General features: G+C 44.9%; 1 protein-coding gene across 1 annotated transcript in view; it reads left to right on the forward strand.

Moving 5' to 3' along the window:
* Positions 1–1796: 1796 nt before the first annotated feature.
* acin1a (apoptotic chromatin condensation inducer 1a) overlaps positions 1797–21818 on the forward strand; it is a 29353-nt gene continuing 9331 nt past the window's right edge. The window contains exons 1-7 of the mRNA XM_041896524.2: positions 1797–1966; positions 2897–2962; positions 4408–4519; positions 4681–4742; positions 5115–8423; positions 9159–9317; positions 9444–9529. Coding sequence (XP_041752458.2) covers positions 1829–1966; positions 2897–2962; positions 4408–4519; positions 4681–4742; positions 5115–8423; positions 9159–9317; positions 9444–9529 — 3932 coding nt within the window. The 5' untranslated portion in view covers positions 1797–1828. The remainder of the gene's footprint in view (positions 1967–2896; positions 2963–4407; positions 4520–4680; positions 4743–5114; positions 8424–9158; positions 9318–9443; positions 9530–21818) is intronic.

Consider the following 21818-nt stretch of genomic DNA (forward strand, 5'->3'; position numbering starts at 1 on the left):
GAGTTTAGGGGGTGTGTCACAATATCTATCAATTTAACCACTTTTGCAGTAAAAAAAATTACACAACCATCCATTTCATTTATGGGACCTTAGAGATATGGAAAAACATGGTTGTGTTATACCTCGGGTAGGGGTATCTCAACATTTTGGGGGCATTGCCCTTCTAGACCTGTCTGCTGCCTTTGATACTGTGAACCATCAGATCCTCCTCTCCACCCTCTCCGAGCTGGGCATCTCCGGCGCGGCTCACTCTTGGATTGCGTCCTACCTGACCGGTCGCTCCTACCAAGTGGCGTGGCGAGAAGCTGTCTCCGCACCACGTGCTCTCACCACTGGTGGCCCCCAGGGCTCAGTTCTAGGCCCTCTCCTATTCTCGCTATACACCAAGTCACTTGGCTCTGTCATATCCTCACATGGCCTCTCCTATCATTGCTACGCTGACGACACACAACTAATCTTCTCCTTTCCCCCTTCTGATAACCAGGTGGCGAATCGCATCTCTGCATGTCTGGCAGACATATCAGTATGGATGACGGATCACCACCTCAAGCTGAACCTCGGCAAGACGGAGCTGCTCTTCCTCCCGGGGAAGGACTGCCCGTTCCATGATCTCGCCATCACGGTTGACAACTCCGTTGTGTCCTCCTCCCAGAGTGCGAAGAGCCTTGGCGTGACCCTGGACAACACCCTGTCGTTCTCCGCTAACATCAAGGCGGTGACCCGATCCTGTAGGTTCATGCTCTACAACATTCGGAGAGTACGACCCTGCCTTACACAGGAAGCGGCACAGGTCCTAATCCAGGCACTTGTCATCTCCCGTCTGGATTACTGCAACTCGCTGTTGGCTGGGCTCCCTGCCTGTGCCATTAAACCCCTACAACTCATCCAGAATGCCGCAGCCCGTCTGGTGTTCAACCTTCCCAAGTTCTCTCACGTCACCCCGCTCCTCCGCACACTCCACTGGCTTCCTACGGAGCTGTGAGGGGAACGGCACCTCCGTACCTTCAGGCTCTGATCAGTCCCTACACCCAAACGAGGGCACTGCGTTCATCCACCTCTGGCCTGCTGGCTCCCCTACCTCTGCGGAAGCATAGTTCCCGCTCAGCCCAGTCAAAACTGTTCGCTGCTCTGGCACCCCAATGGTGGAACAAGCTCCCTCACGACGCCAGGACAGCGGAGTCACTCACCCCCTTCCGGAGACATTTGAAACCCCACCTCTTTAAGGAATACCTGGGATAGGATAAAGTAATCCTTCTACCCCCCCCCCCCCCCTTTACTCCAAACCCCCCCCACCCACCCCAAAAAAAAATATCCCACTGGCTATAAGGTGAATGGACCTATTTGTAAGTCGCTCTGGATAAGAGCGTCTGCTAAATGACGTAAATGTAAATGTAATTGCTACTACCCTAATAAGGGACCAGGGCTGGCAAAAGGGCTGTCTGGCCAGGACACCACCAGGGAAGCACCCCAGTCGAGCAAGACTTGAGCGCAAAAGATTAGTCAAAGAACAACCACAGTTGTTGTTACAACTGCTGCACCATGGCATTTTGCACTGTGACATGATCCAACAGAGATGATTTTGACACGTGAAAGAGTGCCCCCTGTTGGCACAAATAAAATTAGAATCTGGGAAAGGACATTTTCAAAATAATGTTTAGGTATCTTATTTATGCAAATTCACAGTGAATAGCGTTTATGGGTAACACTCCACCATCGAATGTATGAATAAAATCAAACTATGTAATAATTAAATTCAGTTTACACTTTGACTACTCAGACGTTGGTTGAAGGAAGGCGTTGCTGAAGCGAACTATTGAGGAAAGGGAAAATGGCGGACCTCGAAGACGTTACGCTGGACGGGAGGCCGCTACAATCTCTACGGGTGGCGGATTTGAAAGCTGCTTTAGAGGAGCGGGGGCTTCCTAAAAGCGGACAGAAAAATGCTCTCATTAAGAGGCTCAAAGGGGTGAGTTTTGTTAAGGATTTGAGACCGTTTATAACCTGCAGTCGCTAAACCTCGGTGTTGCTAGAGACTGGCCGATGCTTGTCTTGCAGGCCGGAGTGCTTGCCTAGTTTATAAAATAAAATAAAATAGCTACAGTGTGCTGTTTACTTTGTGTGGTCATGTTTTGTCGTCGTTGGAAGCTTTGTGCTATGTTGTACCATTTCAAATGGCTTGTTCGTTGAATAAGTTGTTAACCAAAGTTTAAATGGACGTGTGTTGTTTATGTGAGACACGGCTGGTAGCTAACGTTAGCTGCCAGCTAACAGTTACTGGTAGTTTTGTCGGCGGCGGCACGGTCCGCGCTTTGTTGGTGTGCACGAGTTGGGGGGAGGTTATACAACGTGGACGCGCCTGTAAAGTAGCTCGCTATCTACTGTACTAGAAGCTAGCAAGCTTTGGGAGGCACTAGTAAACAAAACAATTAATGAATGAATAAAAGTAATCTAAATGTTTTGGGGCCCCGGGTCTTCGATGAATTAGTACTTCATTGTATAATTAGAATATGTAATGTTAGCAATACAAGTGAATTGCAAGCAGCGTGAAATGCAACAGCTAGCTAGCAACCATTGTCGTTTTCAAGTCTAGTTAAATCAATCCTACTAGCTAGCGTTAGCTCTCAGTTGAAAATAAAAGTATTTGTATTTAGTCGATATCGGCCAGTATATGCTTCTGCTACTACGAATATTTTATCTTGACTTTGTTTTGAAGGAATAACTTGCATGGTTGTCTGCCCTGTTAATGTGAATGCTTTCTAATGAGTCCATCATGTAGCTAACTTAACAACATGATTATCAGATGCAATGCAACATACAACAATTAATAATAATTTAGCCAGTTTCCAATTTGTGTTTACTGTTTTGTGTGTGTGTGTGATCATTATGTTTGTGACAGGCTCTCATGCTGGAGAACCTCCAGAGAACCTCACACCATCACATAGGACTGCAGCCAAACTCCCAGGTGAGAGTTACAGTATGAAGAAGTTGCATGTTTTAGCATGAACCATAACAATTCAATCAGCTCCTTGTGTAGGTATTTGGCAGTTTCTCTAATTACTTCTTCAATATTTTTATTTCTTATGGATCCCCATTAGCTGTTGCCAAGGCAGCAGCTATTCTTCCTGGGGTCCAGCAAAATTAAGGCAGTTTATACAATTTAAAAAACATTACAATACATTCACAGATTTCACAGCACACTGTGTGCCCTCAGGCCCCTATTCCACCCACTACCACATATCTACAGTACAAAATCCATGTGTGTGTTTATAGTGCTTATGTTATCGTGTTTGTATGCATGTGTCTGTGCTTACGTTTGTGTTACTTCACAGTCCCCGCTGTTCCATAAGGTGTATTCTTATCTGTTGTTTAAATCTAATTTTACTGCTTGCATCAGTTACTTGATGTGGAATAGATAGTCATGGCTCTATGTAGTACTGTGCGCCTCCCATAGTCTTTTCTGGACTTGGGGACTGTGAAGAGACCTCTTGTGGCATGTCTTGTGGGGTATGCATGGGTGTCCGAGTTGTGCGCCAGTAGTCCAAACAGACAGCTAGGCGCATTCAACATGTCAATACCTCTCATAAATACAAGTAGTGATGAAGTCAATCTCTCCTCCACTTTGAGCCAGGAGAGATTGACATGCATATTATTAATATTAGCTCTCAGTATACATCAAAGGGCCAGCCGTGCTGCCCTGTTCTGAGCCAATTGCAATTTTCCTAAGTCCCTTTTTGTGGCACCTGACCACACGACTGAACAGTAGTCCAGGTGCGACAAAACTAGGGCCTGTAGGACCTGCCTTGTTGATAGTGCTGTTAAGAAGGTAGAGCAGTGCTTTATTATGGACAGACTTCTCCCCATCTTAGCTACTGTTGTATCAATATGTTTTGACCATGACAGTTTACAATCCAGGGTTACTCCAAGCAGTTTAGTCACCTCAACGTGCTCAATTTCCACATGATTTATTACAAGATTTAGTTGAGGTTTAGTGAATGATTTGGCCCAAATACAATGCTTTTAGTTTTAGAGATATTTAAGACTAACTTATTCCTTGCCACCCACTCTGAAACTAACTGCAGCTCTTTGTTAAGTGTTGCAGTCATTTCAGTCACTGTAGTAGCTGACATGTATAGTGTTGAGTCATCTGCATACATAGACACACAGGCTTTACTCAAAGCCAGTGGCATGTCATTAGTAAATATTTAAAAAAGTAAGGGGCCTAGACAGCTGTCCTGGGGAATTCCTGATTCTACCTGGATTATGTTGGTGAGGCTTCCATTAAAGAACACCCTCTGTGTTCTGTTAGACAGGTAACTCTTTATCCACAATATAGCAGGGGGTGTAAAGCCAATATGATGGTTATGGGCAAGGACTTTTTAAGTCTTATGGTCTGTCTGATTATTTCAGATTGGTGAAGAGATGAGCCAGAACAGCTTCATTAAGCAGTATCTGGCAAAACAGCAGGAGCTCTTGAGGCAGCGTCTGGAAAGAGAGGCCCGGGAAGCAGTCGAAGATGATGGTAAGTTGGCAGTGCACCCCCTCACCTTTACATGTTGGCTTGGGGTTTAAGCCTGTGTAGTTTACATGTCAGTTCCATGCCTGTGCTGAGCACGCTTCCTTTATAAATCAAATCAGGTCGGGTACTTTGCCTCATTACATATCACTACTATGTTTTTCCAGATACAGACCAAGAGGACCACACACAGGGCAATAACAGCTCTGCCTGTGCTGCCCCAGACCAGGTTAGTTGCAGACTAATCGCTGTATTCTTTCTGTTTTTAAGAGTCTCCAGGGTGGTAATCATTTTTCCGTTTGCATTCCATTTTATAACTATAAAGAGAGTTTCTATTGGGCAAATTCATCTAGGTCCCTCCCCGTTTTCCTTCCTTTTGCTTCCGTTTAAGAAACGTTTTGCAAACAGAATCTGTGTAATGAATACACCCCTGTTGTACAACATGCATGTTTGAGAGAAGCTTGCATGTCTGAGAATCTTGCATGATTAACACAATCTTGCATGCAATTTTAATGTATGCCTGAACAATTGCATGCATTGGAGATACTCTGGCATAGCCTTGCAACAAACTCAATCTCATCTCCCTTTCCGTCCTCATAAGGATGACGCACCCGTGTTGGTTGACCAACACAAGCCGCTTGGCCCCTCCGAGGGAGAGGGACTAGCAGGCCCGGCAAGCGAGGGAGAGGGACACAGGGCCAAAGACGGCCATGTGTCTGGTCCACCTGCCTCTACCTCGCCTACCTCTGCCCCTGCTGCCGTGGCCTCTCTGTCTGTGCGTGTAGCTGGTGGTGGGCAGCGACAGGAGAGAGTCCCAACCTCTAGCCAAGTCCCAGCAGATAGCGATGATGACAGCGACGGAGGTGACGAGGATGGTGAGGATGAGGACTGGAATAGCGGTGCCAGGAGGAGGAATCTAGGAGAGCCACCAAGAGGCCAGCTGGCAAGAGAGAGGTCTGAAGGATCCCGCCAACCCCCACAGCACATCCCTCCCCTGTTGTCTCCGCAGCTTCGACAGCCTACCCCTCCTCCCTCCCCTCCCCCAGAGTTATCATTCCCACTGCCTGATACCCCTAAACAAAGCCCCCCTAGTCCAGGTGAGCTCCCGGCTAGGCAGCGTACTTCCAGTACATCCAGCTCTGGCTCCTCTAGCAGTGGCAGTCGTAGTAGCAGTCCAGAACCACAAAGCAACGCAGAGCGCAAGCCTGGCCCACTGACCCTGCTGGCACGCAAGATGGCATCAGAAGGGGCTTTCTCTGGAGTTGGGTGGCATGGACGTGGGGAGGCAGAGAGGCAGGACAACAATGCTGCAACTGCAACAATATTTCCTGGTAGAGGTCCTCAAGAGGGCACAGTGTCTGCCATCACCCACACAGCCAATGCTGCAGCCAGTTTGCCCTTCCCCAGTCTGGTTCCAGTCACCAACCAGGGTGTACTTGGAGGCCATCTCCCCCACAGTCAAGTTCCTGTGAGTGTGCTTAGGCCCACTATAATGGAAGAGAGAGATGCTGCATGGCAACAAGAAAACAAGGAAAGGGAGCTGCAGGCAGAGAGGGAAAGAGAAAAAGCCCTTGAGCAAGAGAGACTTAGAGCCATGGAGCTGGAAAGACAGAGAATATTTGAGCAACAGCGTGCCATGGAGCAAGAGAGGGAAAGAGCTTTGAAATTAGAGAGGGAGGAGAGGGAGAAAGCATTGGAGGCAGAAAGGAAGGAGAGGGAAAGAGCTTTGGAGCAAGAGAGGGAGGAGAGGGAGAAAGCCTTGGAGGCAGAAAGGAAGGAGAGGGAAAGGGCTTTGGAGCGAGAGAGGGCGCAAGCTCTTGAACGAGAGAGGGAGGAAAGAGAGAAAGCTTTGGTGGAAGAGAGAGAGAAGTCTATGGCAAGAGAGAGGGCCCTTGAGCTTGAGAAAGAGAAGGCTATGGAGTTAGAAAGGCAGAGAGCCATGGAACGAGAGCGAGCTTTGCAGCAAGAGAGAGAGGAGAGGGAAAGAGCAATAGAAAAAGAAAGAGTTAAATCTTTTGAGCGGGAGGAGAGGGAAAGGGCTCTGGAGCGGGAGCGGGAGCAAGCTCTTGAACGAGAAAGGGTGGAGACAGCGAGAGCTTTGCAGCGAGAACGGCTGGAGAGGGAGAAAGCCTTGGATCAAGAACGGTTGGAGAGGGAGAAAGCTTTGGAGCTAGAGAGGCAGAAAGCTTTGAAACGGGAACAGGAGGAGAGGGAGAAAGCTTTAGAGCTAGAGCGTATAGAGAAGGAAAAGGCTTTGGAGCAAGAGCGAGTTGAGAAGGAGAAAGCTTTGGAGCTAGAGAGGCAGAAAGCTTTGAAACGGGAACAGGAGGAGAGGGAGAAAGCTTTAGAGCTAGAGCGTATAGAGAAGGAAAAGGCTTTGGAGCAAGAGCGAGTTGAGAAGGAGAAAGCTTTGGAGCTAGAGAGGCAGAAAGCTTTGAAACGGGAACAGGAGGAGAGGGAGAAAGCTTTAGAGCTAGAGCGTATAGAGAAGGAAAAGGCTTTGGAGCAAGAGCGAGTTGAGAAGGAGAAAGCTTTGGAGCTAGAGAGGCAGAAAGCTTTAAAACGGGAACAGGAGGAGAGGGAGAAAGCTTTAGAGCTAGAGCGTATAGAGAAGGAAAAGGCTTTGGAGCAAGAGCGAGTTGACAAGGAGAAAGCTTTGGAGCTAGAGAGGCAGAAAGCTTTGAAGCGGGAACAGGAGGAGAGGGAGAAAGCTTTAGAGCTAGAGCGTATAGAGAAGGAATTGGCTTTGGAGCAAGAGCGAGTTGAGCAGGAGAAAGCTTTAGAGCTAGAGAGGCAGAAAGCTTTAGAGCGGGAACGGGAGGAGAGGGCAAGGGCTTTGGAGCAAGAAAGAATTGAAAGGGAGAAAGCCCTTGATAAAGAAAGAGCCATGGAGAAAGAAAGAGTGGAGAGGGAAAAAGCTTTGGAACGTGAGAGAGAGGAGAAGGAGAGGGTTTTAGAACAGAAGGCCCTGCAGAGAGAAAAAGTGGAGAGGGAGAGCACTTTGGAACAAGATAAGGAAAGGGCTAAGGTGGCTGAGAGGGAGAGTCATCTTCCTCCATGGAAACGTGGTCGTGAGATTGGTCTTACCCCCCTGCCCACTCCTCCCCTCTCCACAGGAGCAGGTAGAATGGCGGCAACAGAGGAGGGTGGGAAGTCCCACGTGCCATCCCTACCCCAAACAGCATCGAGAGACAACCAGCCAGCTGAATCTGGTACGCCCCTGTCACCAACTATAGCAACGCCTCTGTCACCCCAGTCCTCCTTCAAGAAGTTCCGTTTCTTGAGAGACCCCCCAGTTCTATCCCAATCTTGCTCTGCATCCCTGGTCATCAAGAGGCCCCGTACGTTCTCTGACAGCCCCCATCCTCAGGCCTCAGCTCTCCAGTCCCCAAGAAAACCTGGGGAACAAGAGCAGGAAGGTACTCTGCAGGGGCCCAATCCTTCTGCTGGACAGGCAGTACCACAGATGCCTGCAAGACAGGGGGTCCTTGTTTCTGGACCACCTGCAGCAGACACGACAGGGCCAGAGACCCCAGTGATTGCCACGCTAGGCAAGAGTCCTGAAGAAGAAAAGGCTAAGGAGCTTGCGTCAGAGGAGCAGGTCCTAGCAGATAAGGAGGAGACAGACAAGCAGGAAGTGGGAGAGATGGCCAGAGGTGAAAAAGGGGTGGGTGCAGGAAACGTCCCCTCGGGTCGAGCAGAAGCTGTGGTACCTCCCTCACCCCCACCGGAAGAGGGCAATGTAGACCGGGGAAGGGAGAGAAGTCAAAAGAAAGAAGAGAAGCGGGGAAGACAGGCTTCCTCATCTAGTGACTCCTCAGATTCTGACTCTGGGTCATCCTCCTCACATTCGTCTGGTTCATCTTCGTCCTCCCAGGGCAAAACCCGCACCACTCCCAGTGGTAGAAAGGTGAGTGGTCTATAGGTGTTCTTTCACTCAATCCGTGAAACAACAATGATCAAACCCCAACAGCAATATGGGAAAGTAATGTTCATTAACCATGTAGTACTTGGGATTTTCTTTTTAGGTTTCTCTTTTGGTTGTTTTTGTTTTTTATTCTGTCAGGGCCTAGGTTTGACAGGACCACCCAAGCAGTGACAATCAATGGTACATTGGAGATCAGAATATGTTATTTCATTCATGTTCAAGGGAACCTTGTCCAAATGATCAAATCAATCTGTTCAAGATGTTTACAAGAACGGTTTCTGATTTATGAATAACATGGTTTTCTGTAGTAGTGAAAGATGGAGGCAAAATGATTTTTCAGTGAATATATGTTGTCACAAAGTACGTGGGATAGGCCTAGGTGTGCTTTTGCTGGGATCTCTTTAGGTCTACATGCTGCACTTGTATATCACACAATGAACATAAGAAACAATTTACCGCAAAACAATGGTGACAAAAGATTATATGATTATTAAGTCCATTGTCATGTACTGTATGTCTTACTTAATAGCCTAGTAGACAAGCAGAGACGTAACTTAAGGAGACCTAATGATGCTAAAACACAAACGCCCATAATTCTTATCGTAACAATATGTTGGTTAAATGACAGAGATGTGTGCTTATAACTGTGACTCGCCTGCTCAAATGTATGATATTTTGCCCAATACATAATTAATTGACCTGTTATCTATCCTTTAGCCTGAGAAACCTCAGACAAACACCATATCCCAGGATAAGGAGACAGTTAGTCAACCTGAGGATTCAACTGAGGCCCCAAAAGCCCCCCAGCGCAAAAATCGAGGATCTGGGGAGGAGGAAGAGAAGGACATGACCATCGATGGAGCCAGACACAGCAAGGTTAGCTGAGATTTAAACTGTAGTCTCTTTATTCTTTACAAATATCTAAATCTCTTTATATTTTCCCCATGTTTTTGCAAAATGGTTCTTCCCCTCTGTAACACTACTCCCCTTTATGACCATCAGAAACCGTTCCTTGGAAAACCTGCTGGAGAGGGCAATGAGCAGAAGAAGGACAGCGAGGGAGAGAAGGAAAAGACGAACACTACAAGGTCTGTTTACAAAATTGCTGCGAAAGACACACACACACACACATATATAAACTCAGCAAAAAAAGAAACGTCCTCTCACTGTCAACTGCGTTTATTTTCAGCAAACTTAACGTGTAAATATTTGTATGAACATAACAAGATTCAACAACTGAGACATAAACTGAACAAATTCCACAGACATGTGACTAACATAATTGGAATAATGTGTCCCTGAACAAAGGGGGGGTCAAAATCAAAAGTAACAGTCAGTATCTGGTGTGGCCACCAGCTGCATTAAGTACTGCAGTGCAGCTCCTCCTCATGGACTGCACCAGATTTGCCAGTTGCTGTGAGATGTTACCCCACTCTTCCACCAAGGCACCTTTAAGTTTCCGGACATTTCTGGGGAGAATGGCCCTAGCCCTCACCCTCCGATCCAACAGGTCCCAGACGTGCTCAATGGGATTGTGATCCGGGCTCTTCGCTGGCCATGGCAGAACACTGACATTCCTGTCTTGCAGGAAATCACGCACAGAATGAGCAGTTTGGCTGGTGGCATTGTCATGGCATTGTGGTCCTCTGTAGCTCAGCTGGTAGAGCACGGCGCTTGTAACGCCAGGGTAGTGGGTTCGATCCCCGGGACCACCCATACACAAAAATGTATGCACGCATGACTGTAAGTCGCTTTGGATAAAAGCGTCTGCTAAATGGCATATTATTATATTATTATTATATGTCAGGATGAGCCTGCAGGAAGGGTACCACATGAGGGAGGAAGATGTCTTCCCTGTAACGCACAGCGTTGAGATTGCCTGCAATGACAACAAGCTCAGTCCGATGATGCTGTGACACACTGCCCCAGACCATGACAGACCCTCCACCTCCAAATCGATCCCACTCCAGAGTACAGGCCTCGGTGTAACGCTCATTCCTTTGACGATAAACGCGAATCCGACAATCACCCCTGGTGAGACAAAACTGCGACTCTGGTGAGGACCTGCCTTACAACAGGCCTACAAGCCCTCAGTCCAGCCTCTCTCAGCCTTTTGCGGACAGTCTGAGCACTGATGGAGGGATTGTGCGTTCCTGGTGTAACTCGGGCAGTTGTTGTTGCCATCCTGTACCTGTCCCGCAGGTGTGATGTTCGGATGTACCGATCCTGTGCAGGTGTTGTTGCACGTGGTCTGCCACTGCGAGGACGATCAGCTGTCCGTCCTGTCTCCCTGTAGCACTGTCTTAGGCATCTCACAGTACAGACTGCAATTTATTGCCCTGGCCACATCTGCAGTCCTCATGCCTCCTTGCAGCATGCCTAAGGCACGTTCACGCAGATGAGCAGGGACCCTGGGAATCTTTCTTTTGGTGTTTTTCAGAGTCAGTAGAAAGGCCTCTTTAGTGTCCTAAGTTTTCATAACTGTGACCATAATTGCCTACCGTCTGTAAGCTGTTAGTGTCTTTTAAAGTTTTTGAAATGCTGTGCCATTATGCAGAATTTAAATTGTACGGCCTTTTAATTTGCAGGGATGGGCACTCTCGAATGTCTTAATTATAGACTGCCCTGACTTTCTGTCTCCTATTTCTATCATGTTAAATATTAGCCACATTCAGTATCGACCGTCAGTAGGCCTAATAACAACACATATTCGACTGCCAATTTACTGTTAGTTCCCTTCAGTTGGTATAGCCTACATTATCATTCTATTTAATTAGATTGTTTCGTGTTCCGTCATTTGCTTCCTCTGTAAATGCTGTCACAGCCATGTGGTTTTTGCTGATGATAATTTAGTAACAGTTAATAATATAAAAAAAGACATGGATAATGAAATCGGAGCGCAGACCAAGCCATAACAGTTTGAACCCCACGCATGGCGCAATACTTGGCTGTGTCATCGCTAGGGCTGTGGTGGTCATGACATTTTGTCAGACGGTGATTGTCAAGAAAATAACTGCCAGTCTCACGGTAATAAACACATTTAGCATATCCTGGCTTTCACGCATAGCCTACAAGCCACTGATGCAGACCTTTGGAACATCTACATTTAAAAAAGTCTAAATCCATTTAATATAACCTATACCATCACAATAAATCCATTATTTATTTTAGACAGGTCTAAAGAAACATGGTATGAAGAAAAATGAACTTCTGAAATAGACTACATTAACAGACAAGATTTGCTTAGAATTCCGTGGCATTATTTTAAAGTATGAAGAATACAATTGAACATAGCTGAATTAAATGGAAAGGATATTTTCTCCAAACGATTTGAGGGAGTGCGCACATGCAGTTATTCTGTGTTGAGCGGTTAACAAAAAAACAGATACTCCTATATGCTTAATTTAGAGTTATTCATGTACTTTACTTGTGATACAAATGTTGGGCTATATGTTACAATGTTTAATACCTTCTAAGGCTGCATGATGCGACCTAATGAAGATTTGAAAAAAGTTGCATGAAGGGCATGAGCTCTGCTTTGTTTTTTGCGCAGACTGTACACACTTCATCAGTCTCTCATTCACAATTTGACAAGCACTTGATAATACCTCAATTCCCGGCGGCATCCCCTTTGTGTGGACGTAATGCCCCCCCAAAAAATCCATGCCTTTTTTGGCCGTTGTGCCCTTGGGCTGAATATAATAATTATAATTCCCTTCTCCCGGCTGCGTGCCAAAGCACCTCTCACTCACATGGCTCTCTATCACATGATCGGGTCTTTCTCACAGGCTACAAGTGAAGACAGACGCATCGGAGACGCAACTGCACACGTCCTTATCCAATTCCGAGGCGCATATTGAAGATATTGGAAGAACTGTCCACATTCACTTTTCGTCAGCCAACAAGATGAGTAGGCCTAACGAACAGCAAAAGCAGTAGCCTACAGTGCCTTGCAAAAGTAGTTTTTCCTATTTTGTTGCATTACAACCGGTAATTTAAATGGATTTTTATTTGGAGTTCATGTAATGGACAAACACAAAATAGTCCAAATTGGTGAAGTGGAATGAAAAAAATTATACAAAATAAATAACTGAAAAGTGGTGCGTGCATATGTATTCACCCCCTTTGCTATGAAGCCCCTAAATGAGATCTGGTGCAACCAATTACCTTCAGAAGTCACATAATTAGTTAAATAAAGTACACCTGTGTGCAATCTGTGTCACATGATCTCAGTGTACAGTGGGGGGAAAAAGTAATTAGTCAGCCACCAATTGTGCAAGTTCTCCCACTTAAAAAGATGAGAGGCCTGTAATTTTCATCATAGGTACACGTCAACTATGACAGACAAAATGAGAATTTTTCCCCCCAGAAAATCACATTGTAGGATTTTTAATGAATTTATTTGCAAATTATGGTGGAAAATAAGTATTTGGTCAATAACAAAAGTTTCTCAATACTTTGTTATATACCCTTTGTTGGCAATGACACAGGTCAAACGTTTTCTGTAAGTCTTCACAAGGTTTTCACACACTGTTGCTGGTATTTTGGCCCATTCCTCCATGCAGATCTCCTCTAGAGCAGTGATGTTTTGGGGCTGTCGCTTGGGCAACACGGACTTTCAACTCCCTCCAAAGATTTTCTATGGGGTTGAGATCTGGAGACTGGCTAGGCCACTCCAGGACCTTGAAATGCTTCTTACGAAGCCTCTCCTTCGTTGCCCGGGCGGTGTGTTTGGGATCATTGTCATGCTGAAAGACCCAGCCACGTTTCATCTTCAATGCCCTTGCTGATGGAAGGAGGTTTTCACTCAAAATCTCACGATACATGGCCCCATTCATTCTTTCCTTTACACGGATCAGTCGTCCTGGTCATTTTGCAGAAAAACAGCCCCAAAGCATGATGTTCCCACCCCCATGCTTCACAGTAGGTATGGTGTTCTTTGGATGCAACTCAGCATTCTTTGTCCTCCAAACACGACAAGTTGAGTTTTTACCAAAAAGTTATATTTTGGTTTCATCTGACCATATGACATTCTCCCAATCCTCTTCTGGATCATCCAAATGCACTCTAGCAAACTTCAGACGGGCCTGGACATGTACTGGCTTAAGCAGGGGGACACGTCTGGCACTGCAGGATTTGAGTCCCTGGCGGCGTAGTGTGTTACTGATGGTAGGCTTTGTTACTTTGGTCCCAGTTCTCTGCAGGTCATTCACTAGGTCCCCCCATGTGGTTCTGGGATTTTTGCTCACCGTTCTTGTGATCATTTTGACCCCACGGGGTGAGATCTTGCGTGGAGCCCCAGATCGAGGGAGATTATCAGTGGTCTTGTATGTCTTCCATTTCCTAATAATTGCTCCCACAGTTGATTTCTTCAAACCAAGCTGCTTACCTATTGCAGATTCAGTCTTCCCAGCATGGTGCAGGTCTACAATTTTGTTTCTGGTGTCCTTTGACAGCACTTTGGTCTTGGCCATAGTGGAGTTTGGAGTGTGACTGTTTGAGGTTGTGGACAGGTGTCTTTTATACTGATAACAAGTTCAAACAGGTGCCATTAATACAGGTAACGAGTGGAGGACAGAGGAGCCTCTTAAAGAAGAAGTTACAGGTTTGTGAGAGCCAGAAATCTTGCTTGTTTGTAGGTGACCAAATTCTTATTTTCCACCATAATTTGCAAATAAATTCATTAAAAATCCTACAATGTGATTTTCTATATTCTTTTTCTCTCAATTTGTCTGTCATAGTTGACGTGTACCTATGATGAAAATTACAGGCCTCTCTCATCTTTTTAAGTGGGAGAACTTGAACAATTGGTGGCTGACTAAATACTTTTTTCCCCCACTGTATATATACACCTGTTCTGAAAGGCCCCAGAGTCTGCAACACCACTAAGCAAGGGGAACCACCAAGCAAGCGGCACCATGAAGACCAAGGAGCAAAGTACAGATCAGGGTTGGGTTATAAAAAAATATCCGAAACTTTGAACATCCCAAGGAGCACCATTAAATCCATTTTTTTTAAATGGAAAGAATATGGCACCACAACAAACTTGCCAAGAGAGGGCCGCCCACCAAAACTCACGGACCAGGCAAGGAGGGCATTAATCAGAGAGGCAACAAAGAGACCAAAGATAACCCTGAAGGAGCTGCAAAGCTCCACAGCGGAGATTGGAGTATCTGTCCATAGGACCACTTTAAGCCATACACTCCACAGAGCTGGGCTTTACGGAATAGTGGCCAGAAAAAAGCCATTGCTTAAAGAAAAAAATAAGCAAACACGTTTGGTGTTCGCCAAAAGGCATGTGGGAGACTCCCCAAACATGTGGAAGAAGGTACTCTGGTCAGATGAGACTAAAATTGAGCTTTTTGGCCATCATGGAAAACGCTATGTCTGGCGCAAACCCAACACCTCTCATCACCCCGAGAACACCATCCGATGTTTTTCATCGGCAGGGACTGGGAAACTGGTCAGAATTGAAGGAATGATGGATGGCGCTAAATACAGCGAAATTCTCTCTTCCAGAGATTTGAGACTGGGACGGAGGTTCACATTCCAGCAGGACAATGACCCTAAGCATACTGCTAAAGCAACACTTGAGTGGCTTAAGGGGAAACATTTAAATGTCTTGGAATGGCCTAGTCAAAGCCCAGACTTCAATCCAATTGAGAATCTGTTGTGTGACTTAAAGATTGCTGTACACCAGCGGAACCCATCCAACTTGAAGGAGCTGGAGCAGTTTTGCCTTGAAGAATGGGCAAAAATCCCAGTGGCTAGATGTGCCAAGCTTATAGAGACATACCCCAAGAGACTTGCAGCTGTAATTGCTGCAAAAGGTGGCTCTACAAAGTATTGACTTTGGGGTGGTGAATAGTTATGCACGCTCAAGTTTTCTGTTTTTTTTGTCTTATTTCTTGTTTGTTTCACACAAAAAAATATTTAGCATGTTCAAAGTGGTAGGCATGTTGTGTAAATCAATGATACAACCCCCCCCAAAATCTAATTTATTTCCAGGTTGTAAGGCAACAAAATAGGAAAAATGCCAAGGGGGGTGAATACTTTCGCAAGCCACTGTAAGTGGGAACTCCTTCAAGACTGTTGGAAAAGCATTCCAGGTGAAGTTGATTGAGAGAATGCCAAGAGTGTGCAAAGCTGTCATAAAGGCAAAGGGTGGCTATTTGAAGAATCTCAAATATAACATATTTTGATTTGTTTAACACTTTTATTTATTTTTTGGTACCATAAAATGTCTGCAGCATTTAAGGTCCCCAAGAACACAGTGGCCTCCATCATTCTTCAATGGAAAGAAGTTTGGAACCACCAAGACTCTTCCTAGAGCTGGCTGCCCGGCCAAACTGGGCAATCGGGGGAGAAGGGCCTTGGTCAGGGAGTAAAACAGTATGTAAACATTATTAAAGTGACCAGTGTTACATGTTTATGTACATAGGGCAGCAGCCTCTAAGGTGCAGGGTTGAGTAACCGGGTGGTAGCCGGCTAGTGATAGTGACTACATTCAGGGCAGGGTACTGGGTGGAGGCTGGCTAGTGATGGCTATTTAACAGTCTGATTGCCTTGAGATAGAAGCTTTTTTTCAGTCTCTCGGTCCCAGCTTTGATCCACCTGTACTGACCTCACCTTCTGGACGATAGCTGGGTGAACAGGCCATGGCTCGGGTGGTTGATGTACTTGATGATCTTTTTGGCCTTCCTGTGACATCGGGTGTTGTAGGTGATTGTCTGGAGTCCCTGACACACATGTCTCGTATCTAAGCCGTTGAATTGCGACTCCACTTTGTCTCTGTACTGACTTTTGTATTCAACCATATTCCCAGTCCACCTTGCTTTTGTATTCGACCATATTCCCAGTCACCTTGCCGTGGTTAAATGCAGTGGTTCGCGCTTTCAGTTTTGCGCGAATGCTGCCGTCTTTCCACGGTTTTTGGTTTGGGTAGGTTTTAATAGTCACAGTGGGAACAACATCCCCTATACACTTCCTGATGAACTCAGTCACTGTGTCAGTGTATACATCAATGTTACTCTGTGGCAACCCGGAACATATCCCAGTCGGCGTGATCAGAAAAAACAAATCGTGAAGCATGGATTCCAATTGGTCAGACCAGCTTTGAATAGACCTTAGCACGGGTACTTCCTGTTTGAGTTTTTCCTACAGGAAGGGAGGAGCAGAATGGAGTCGTGATCCAATTTGCCAACGGGAGAGTGGGTGAGGGCCTTGTAGCCATCCCGGAAGGGATAGTAACAATGGTCAAGAGTTTTTGAAGCGTGAGTACTACAGGCATTGTGTTGATAGAACTTCGGTAACGTTTTCCTCATATTTGCTTTGCTAAAGTTCCCAGCTACAATAAATGCGGCCTCAGGATGTGGTTATCATTTTGCACAAAGTCCAGTGTCGTTCCTTGAGGGCCGTCGTGGTATCTGCTTGAGGGGGAATATACACGGCAGTGACGATAACCGAAGATAATTCTCTTGGGAGGTAATACGGTCGGCATTTGAATGTGTATTCTCGGTTGGGTGAACAAAAGGACTTGAGTTCCTGTACTTTACCACAATCACACCATGAGTAGTTAATCATGAAACATACACCTCCGCCTTTCTTCTTCCCGGAGAGTTCTTTATTCCTGTCTGCGCGATGTACTGAAAACCCAGCTGGCTGTATGGACGGGCCAGTATATCCGGAGAGAGCCATGATTCCGTGAAACAGTATGTTAAAGTCCTGATGTCTCTCTGGAAGGAGATCCTCACCCTGTGCTCGTCTACTTTATTGTCCAGGGACTGAACATTAGTGAGTAATATACTCGGAAGTGGTGGACCCTGAGTCGGACCGGCGGAGAAAAGATATTCGGAGCGGACTTCTAGCCTCTGGGATAAGTTCAATTGCCTTGGGGGGTACGAACAAAGGATCCAATTCGGGAAAGTCGTATTTCTGGTCGGAATGCTTGTGCGTTACCGCCGCTCTGATATCCAAAAGTTATTTCCGGCTGTATGTAATAACAAAAAAAATACATTCTTACAATAATGTAAGAAATAACAAAATACTGCAGTTGCTTATGAGCAAGAAACAGAGCTGCCATGTCTATCGGCTGAACTTTTGTTGCTCCTAGACGTTTCCACTTAACACAATAACAGCACTTACAGTTGACCGGGGCAGCTCTAGCAGGGCAGAAATTTGACGAACTGGAAAAGGTAGCATCCTATGACGGTGCCACGTTGAAAGTCACTGAGTTCTTCAGTACGAGCCATTCTACTGCCATTGTTTGTTTATGGAGATTGCATGGCTGTGTGCTCGATCGTATACACCTGTCAATGGGTGTGGCTGAAATAACCAAATCCACTAATTTGATGGGGTGTCCACATACTTTTTCCATGCAGTGTATATATGACAATTTTATCAATATTAAAATTGTGTGATATGACAGCATTTTGAAAAAAAACGCTCTCCCCAGCGCCCCAAGTCGAATGGTTTTGACCGCTAAAGTTTTGCCTCACTACACACTCCACTGCTTTGATAGGTGTAACATTTAATTTGCTCCATGGCTCAGGCAGCCAAGTGGATACAACTTTGCAGCGGTTTCTGATCAATAAATAATGCCATGCTGGTGGGTGGTAACATTCAAATAAAACCCAGCCCTGAAACGGAACGTAGGCTGACATTTTTTTCATGTCATATCATAGGAAAAGACACCGCATTCACACACATTTGCACGAAGTAGGCAGTTCGGATTTGTCACTTCAAGCCCAAATATATCATACTTTGATTAAAACTATGATTTATTGACTTAAAATAGTTGTGCAACATCATGGGTAAGCTCTGGCCTTCGTCTTTCAGCTCGAAAAAGTGGATTTCTACTGGTGTGGGCATTTAAATCAAAATGCGTAAAAAAGGAAAAGATTTCCTAAGTCTGAATTGGGCCCTATGGGAATAGGATATACAAGCAATATGATAGTGTCCTGTCCATACATAAGGGCCTGCCTAACAGGGTGCTCCATACAGATTGGTGTAGAAGAGAAGAGCGCTGCAACATCTGCAGCAATTTATACATATGACTAAATAAGGCACAAATCCCTCATTTGCATAATTTGCTTTCTGAGCATAAAATATTAGACCTATATTTTGTGCTAAATCAAATCCCAGAAATTACTCTATTAGAATGTAATCATGATTGTTTAAACAAATAATTTGATATGAAATTAGGGGTAGGCTTACAAAATAGCCAACACATCAACATCTGTATGCTTATGATTGCCATTCGTGCTTTATCTATTTCCAATTCATGCAGATTCTGCAGTCTCTTTTTTGTTATAAGAAAAGCAGGGCATTTCGGAATATCCTACTCAAGCGCAATCCCCTTTCACTTGTATGATTCATTCCGTCTAGGAGCAGCACAGTACAATGAGAGCGGTGACCGAATGCCCCCATTACCACTCCCGTCCACATTGTACACACACACTAATACTTCACCCGGACATGATATAATTTGATACAAATCATTATATCATTCTGCCAGGTTAGGTTGGCCTACTTTGCAGTCAAAATTCATTGGGAAGACAGGGACTTCAATTAGGCCTATGGCACATCAAGGGAACTGTAGCCTACTGTTCAAACTGATATCATTTGGACATTTTGCAAAGAAAATCTTTCCAGTTTCTTTAGAGTTATTGCATTTTCTCCCCGGTCCCTAAATGTGTTTGCTCCGAGAAAGAAGCAGAGATGACAGAACTTTACCAATGTCAACTAGATAGAATGAATGCTTCAATTATGACATTCTGGTGAGCAAGGGTTTATTTTTATTCTTATAAGGCAACATAAGACAGAAGAGAAGCGGCATGTATCTAATTATAGACAAGTTGACTAACAAGCCTACCAAAATGTCGGAAATAACCAGAAATATCTAAATCAGGCAAAACAAATCCTGCACCCCCTGTAAAAAAAAATGTTCAGCCGTCTCTGACTGTAGCCTATATCGCATTTTCTTTATTAGCGTGTTAGGGCCTCCGATTTTCACTTTATCACAAATAGTCAGGTGGTTGCAGATGGATTATTAGCAATTGCGGGCGGGTTTCATCACCAACTGTTTCATCACCAATTGGTAGATTTAAAAATACTCTGATCTTGTAGATTATTTAGGGTTAGGAAAGTATTTATAAAAACGCACAAAAGAAACTAAACGGTGGTTTGATTTATTTAGAAAATTGACATTCATTTCTTTAACCCATGGTAATGTTGGAAGATTAAGGTACATGGAATTATAATAGGGAGCATAGTATACAATAGTAGGCTATACCCTTGTCTATTGCCTGCACTAACCATGGAACTGTGCGATGGCTAGGGCTGATACAATGACCGTATTACCACCACACCGGCGGTCACGAGTCATGATGGCAGTCAAATTCCATGTGACCGTTTAGTCACGGTAATTAGGCTTCTCCAAGCTCTGATGCTGCTGATGGTCATTAGTAGCCTACCAAACTTGCTAACTGCCTGGTACTCAGCACTCTATTGTCCCTCTAATCACTGACATAAATGCAAATGTTATAAAAAAAATCTAATCAAACACTGCATGTGAGCCCATGAGCTCATTCTACACTACCGGTCAAAAGTTTTAGAACACCTACTCATTCAAGGGTTAATCTTTATTTTTACTATTTTCTACATTATAGAATAATAGTGAAGACATCAAAACTATGAAATAACATATATGGAATCATGTAGTAACCAAAAAAGTGTTAAATAAATCAAAATATATTTTATCTTTGAGATTCTTCAAATAGCCACCCTTTGCCTTGATGACAGCTTTGCACACTCTTGGCATTCTCTCAACCAGCTTCACCTGGAATGCTTTTCCAACAGTCTTGAAGGAGTTCCCACATATGCTGAGCACTTGTTGGCTGCTTTTCCTTCACTCTGCAGTCCGACTCATCCCAAACCATCTCAATTTGGTTGAGGTTGGGGGATTGTGGAGGCCAGGTCATCTGATACAGCACTCCATCACTCTCCTTCTTGGTAAAATAGCCCTTACATAGCCTGGAGGTGTGTTGGGTCATTGTACTGTTGAAAAACAAATGATAGTCATTGCAGCTAAAGGTGGCACAACCAGTTATTGAGTGTAAGGGGGCAATTACTTTTTCACACAGGGGAATTGTGTGTTGCATAACTTGGTTTATGAAATAAATATGTAATTGTTGTGTTATTTGTTCACTAATGTTCCCTTTATCTAATAGTAGGTTTTGGTTGAAGATCTGATAACATTCAGTACCACAAATATGCAAAAGTAGAGAAAATTAGAAAGGGGGCAAATTGTTTTTCATAGCACTGTATGTATATGTATATATGTGTGTATATATATGGGTATATATATATGTGTGTATATGTATGTATGTCTATATATATGTGTGTATGTACAGTGAGGGGAAAAAAGTATTTGATTCCCTGCTGATTTTGTAAAAACAAAAAATGCAGAAAAATACGTGTCAAAAATGTTATAAATTGATTTGCATTTTAATGAGGGAAATAAGTATTTGACCCCCTCTCAATCAGAAAGATTTCTGACTCCCAGGTGTCTTTTATACAGGTAATGAGCTGAGATTAGGAGCACACTCTTAAAGGGAATGCTCCTAATCTCAGCTTGTTACCTGTATAAAAGACACCGGTCCACAGAAGCAATCAATCAATCAGATTCCAAACTCTCCACCATGGCCAAGACCAAAGAGCTCTCCAAGGATGTCAGGGACAAGATTGTAGACCTACACAAGGCTGGAATGGGCTACAAGACCATCGCCAAGCAGCTTGGTGAGAAGGTCACAACAGTTGGTGCGATTATTCGCAAATGGAAGAAACACAAAAGAACTGTCAATCTCCCTCGGCCTGGGGCTCCATGCAAGATCTCACCTCGTGGAGTTGCAATGATCATGAGAATGGTGAGGAATCAGCCCAGAACTACACGGGAGGATCTTGTCAATGATCTCAAGGCAGCTGGAACCATAGTCACCAAGAAAACAATTGGTAACACACTACGCCGTGAAGGACTGAAATCCTGCAGTTGCCCGCAAGGTCCCCCTGCTCAAGAAAGCACATATACACGTGGGTCTGAAGTTTGCCAATGAACATCTGAATGATTCAGAGGAGAACTGGGTGAAAGTGTTGTGGTCAGATGAGACCAAAATTGAGCTCTTTGGCATCAACTCAACTCGCCGTGTTTGGAGGAGGAGGAATGCTGCCTATGACCCCAAGAACACCATCCCCACCGTCAAACATGGAGGTGGAAACATTAGGCTTTGGGGGTGTTTTTCTGCTAAGGGGACAGGACAACTTCACCGCATCAAAGGGACGATGAACGGGGCCATGAACCGTCAAATCTTGGGTGAGAAC

Source organism: Coregonus clupeaformis, chromosome 14 (genome assembly GCF_020615455.1).
Source record: "Coregonus clupeaformis isolate EN_2021a chromosome 14, ASM2061545v1, whole genome shotgun sequence".
NCBI lineage: Eukaryota > Metazoa > Chordata > Actinopteri > Salmoniformes > Salmonidae > Coregonus > Coregonus clupeaformis.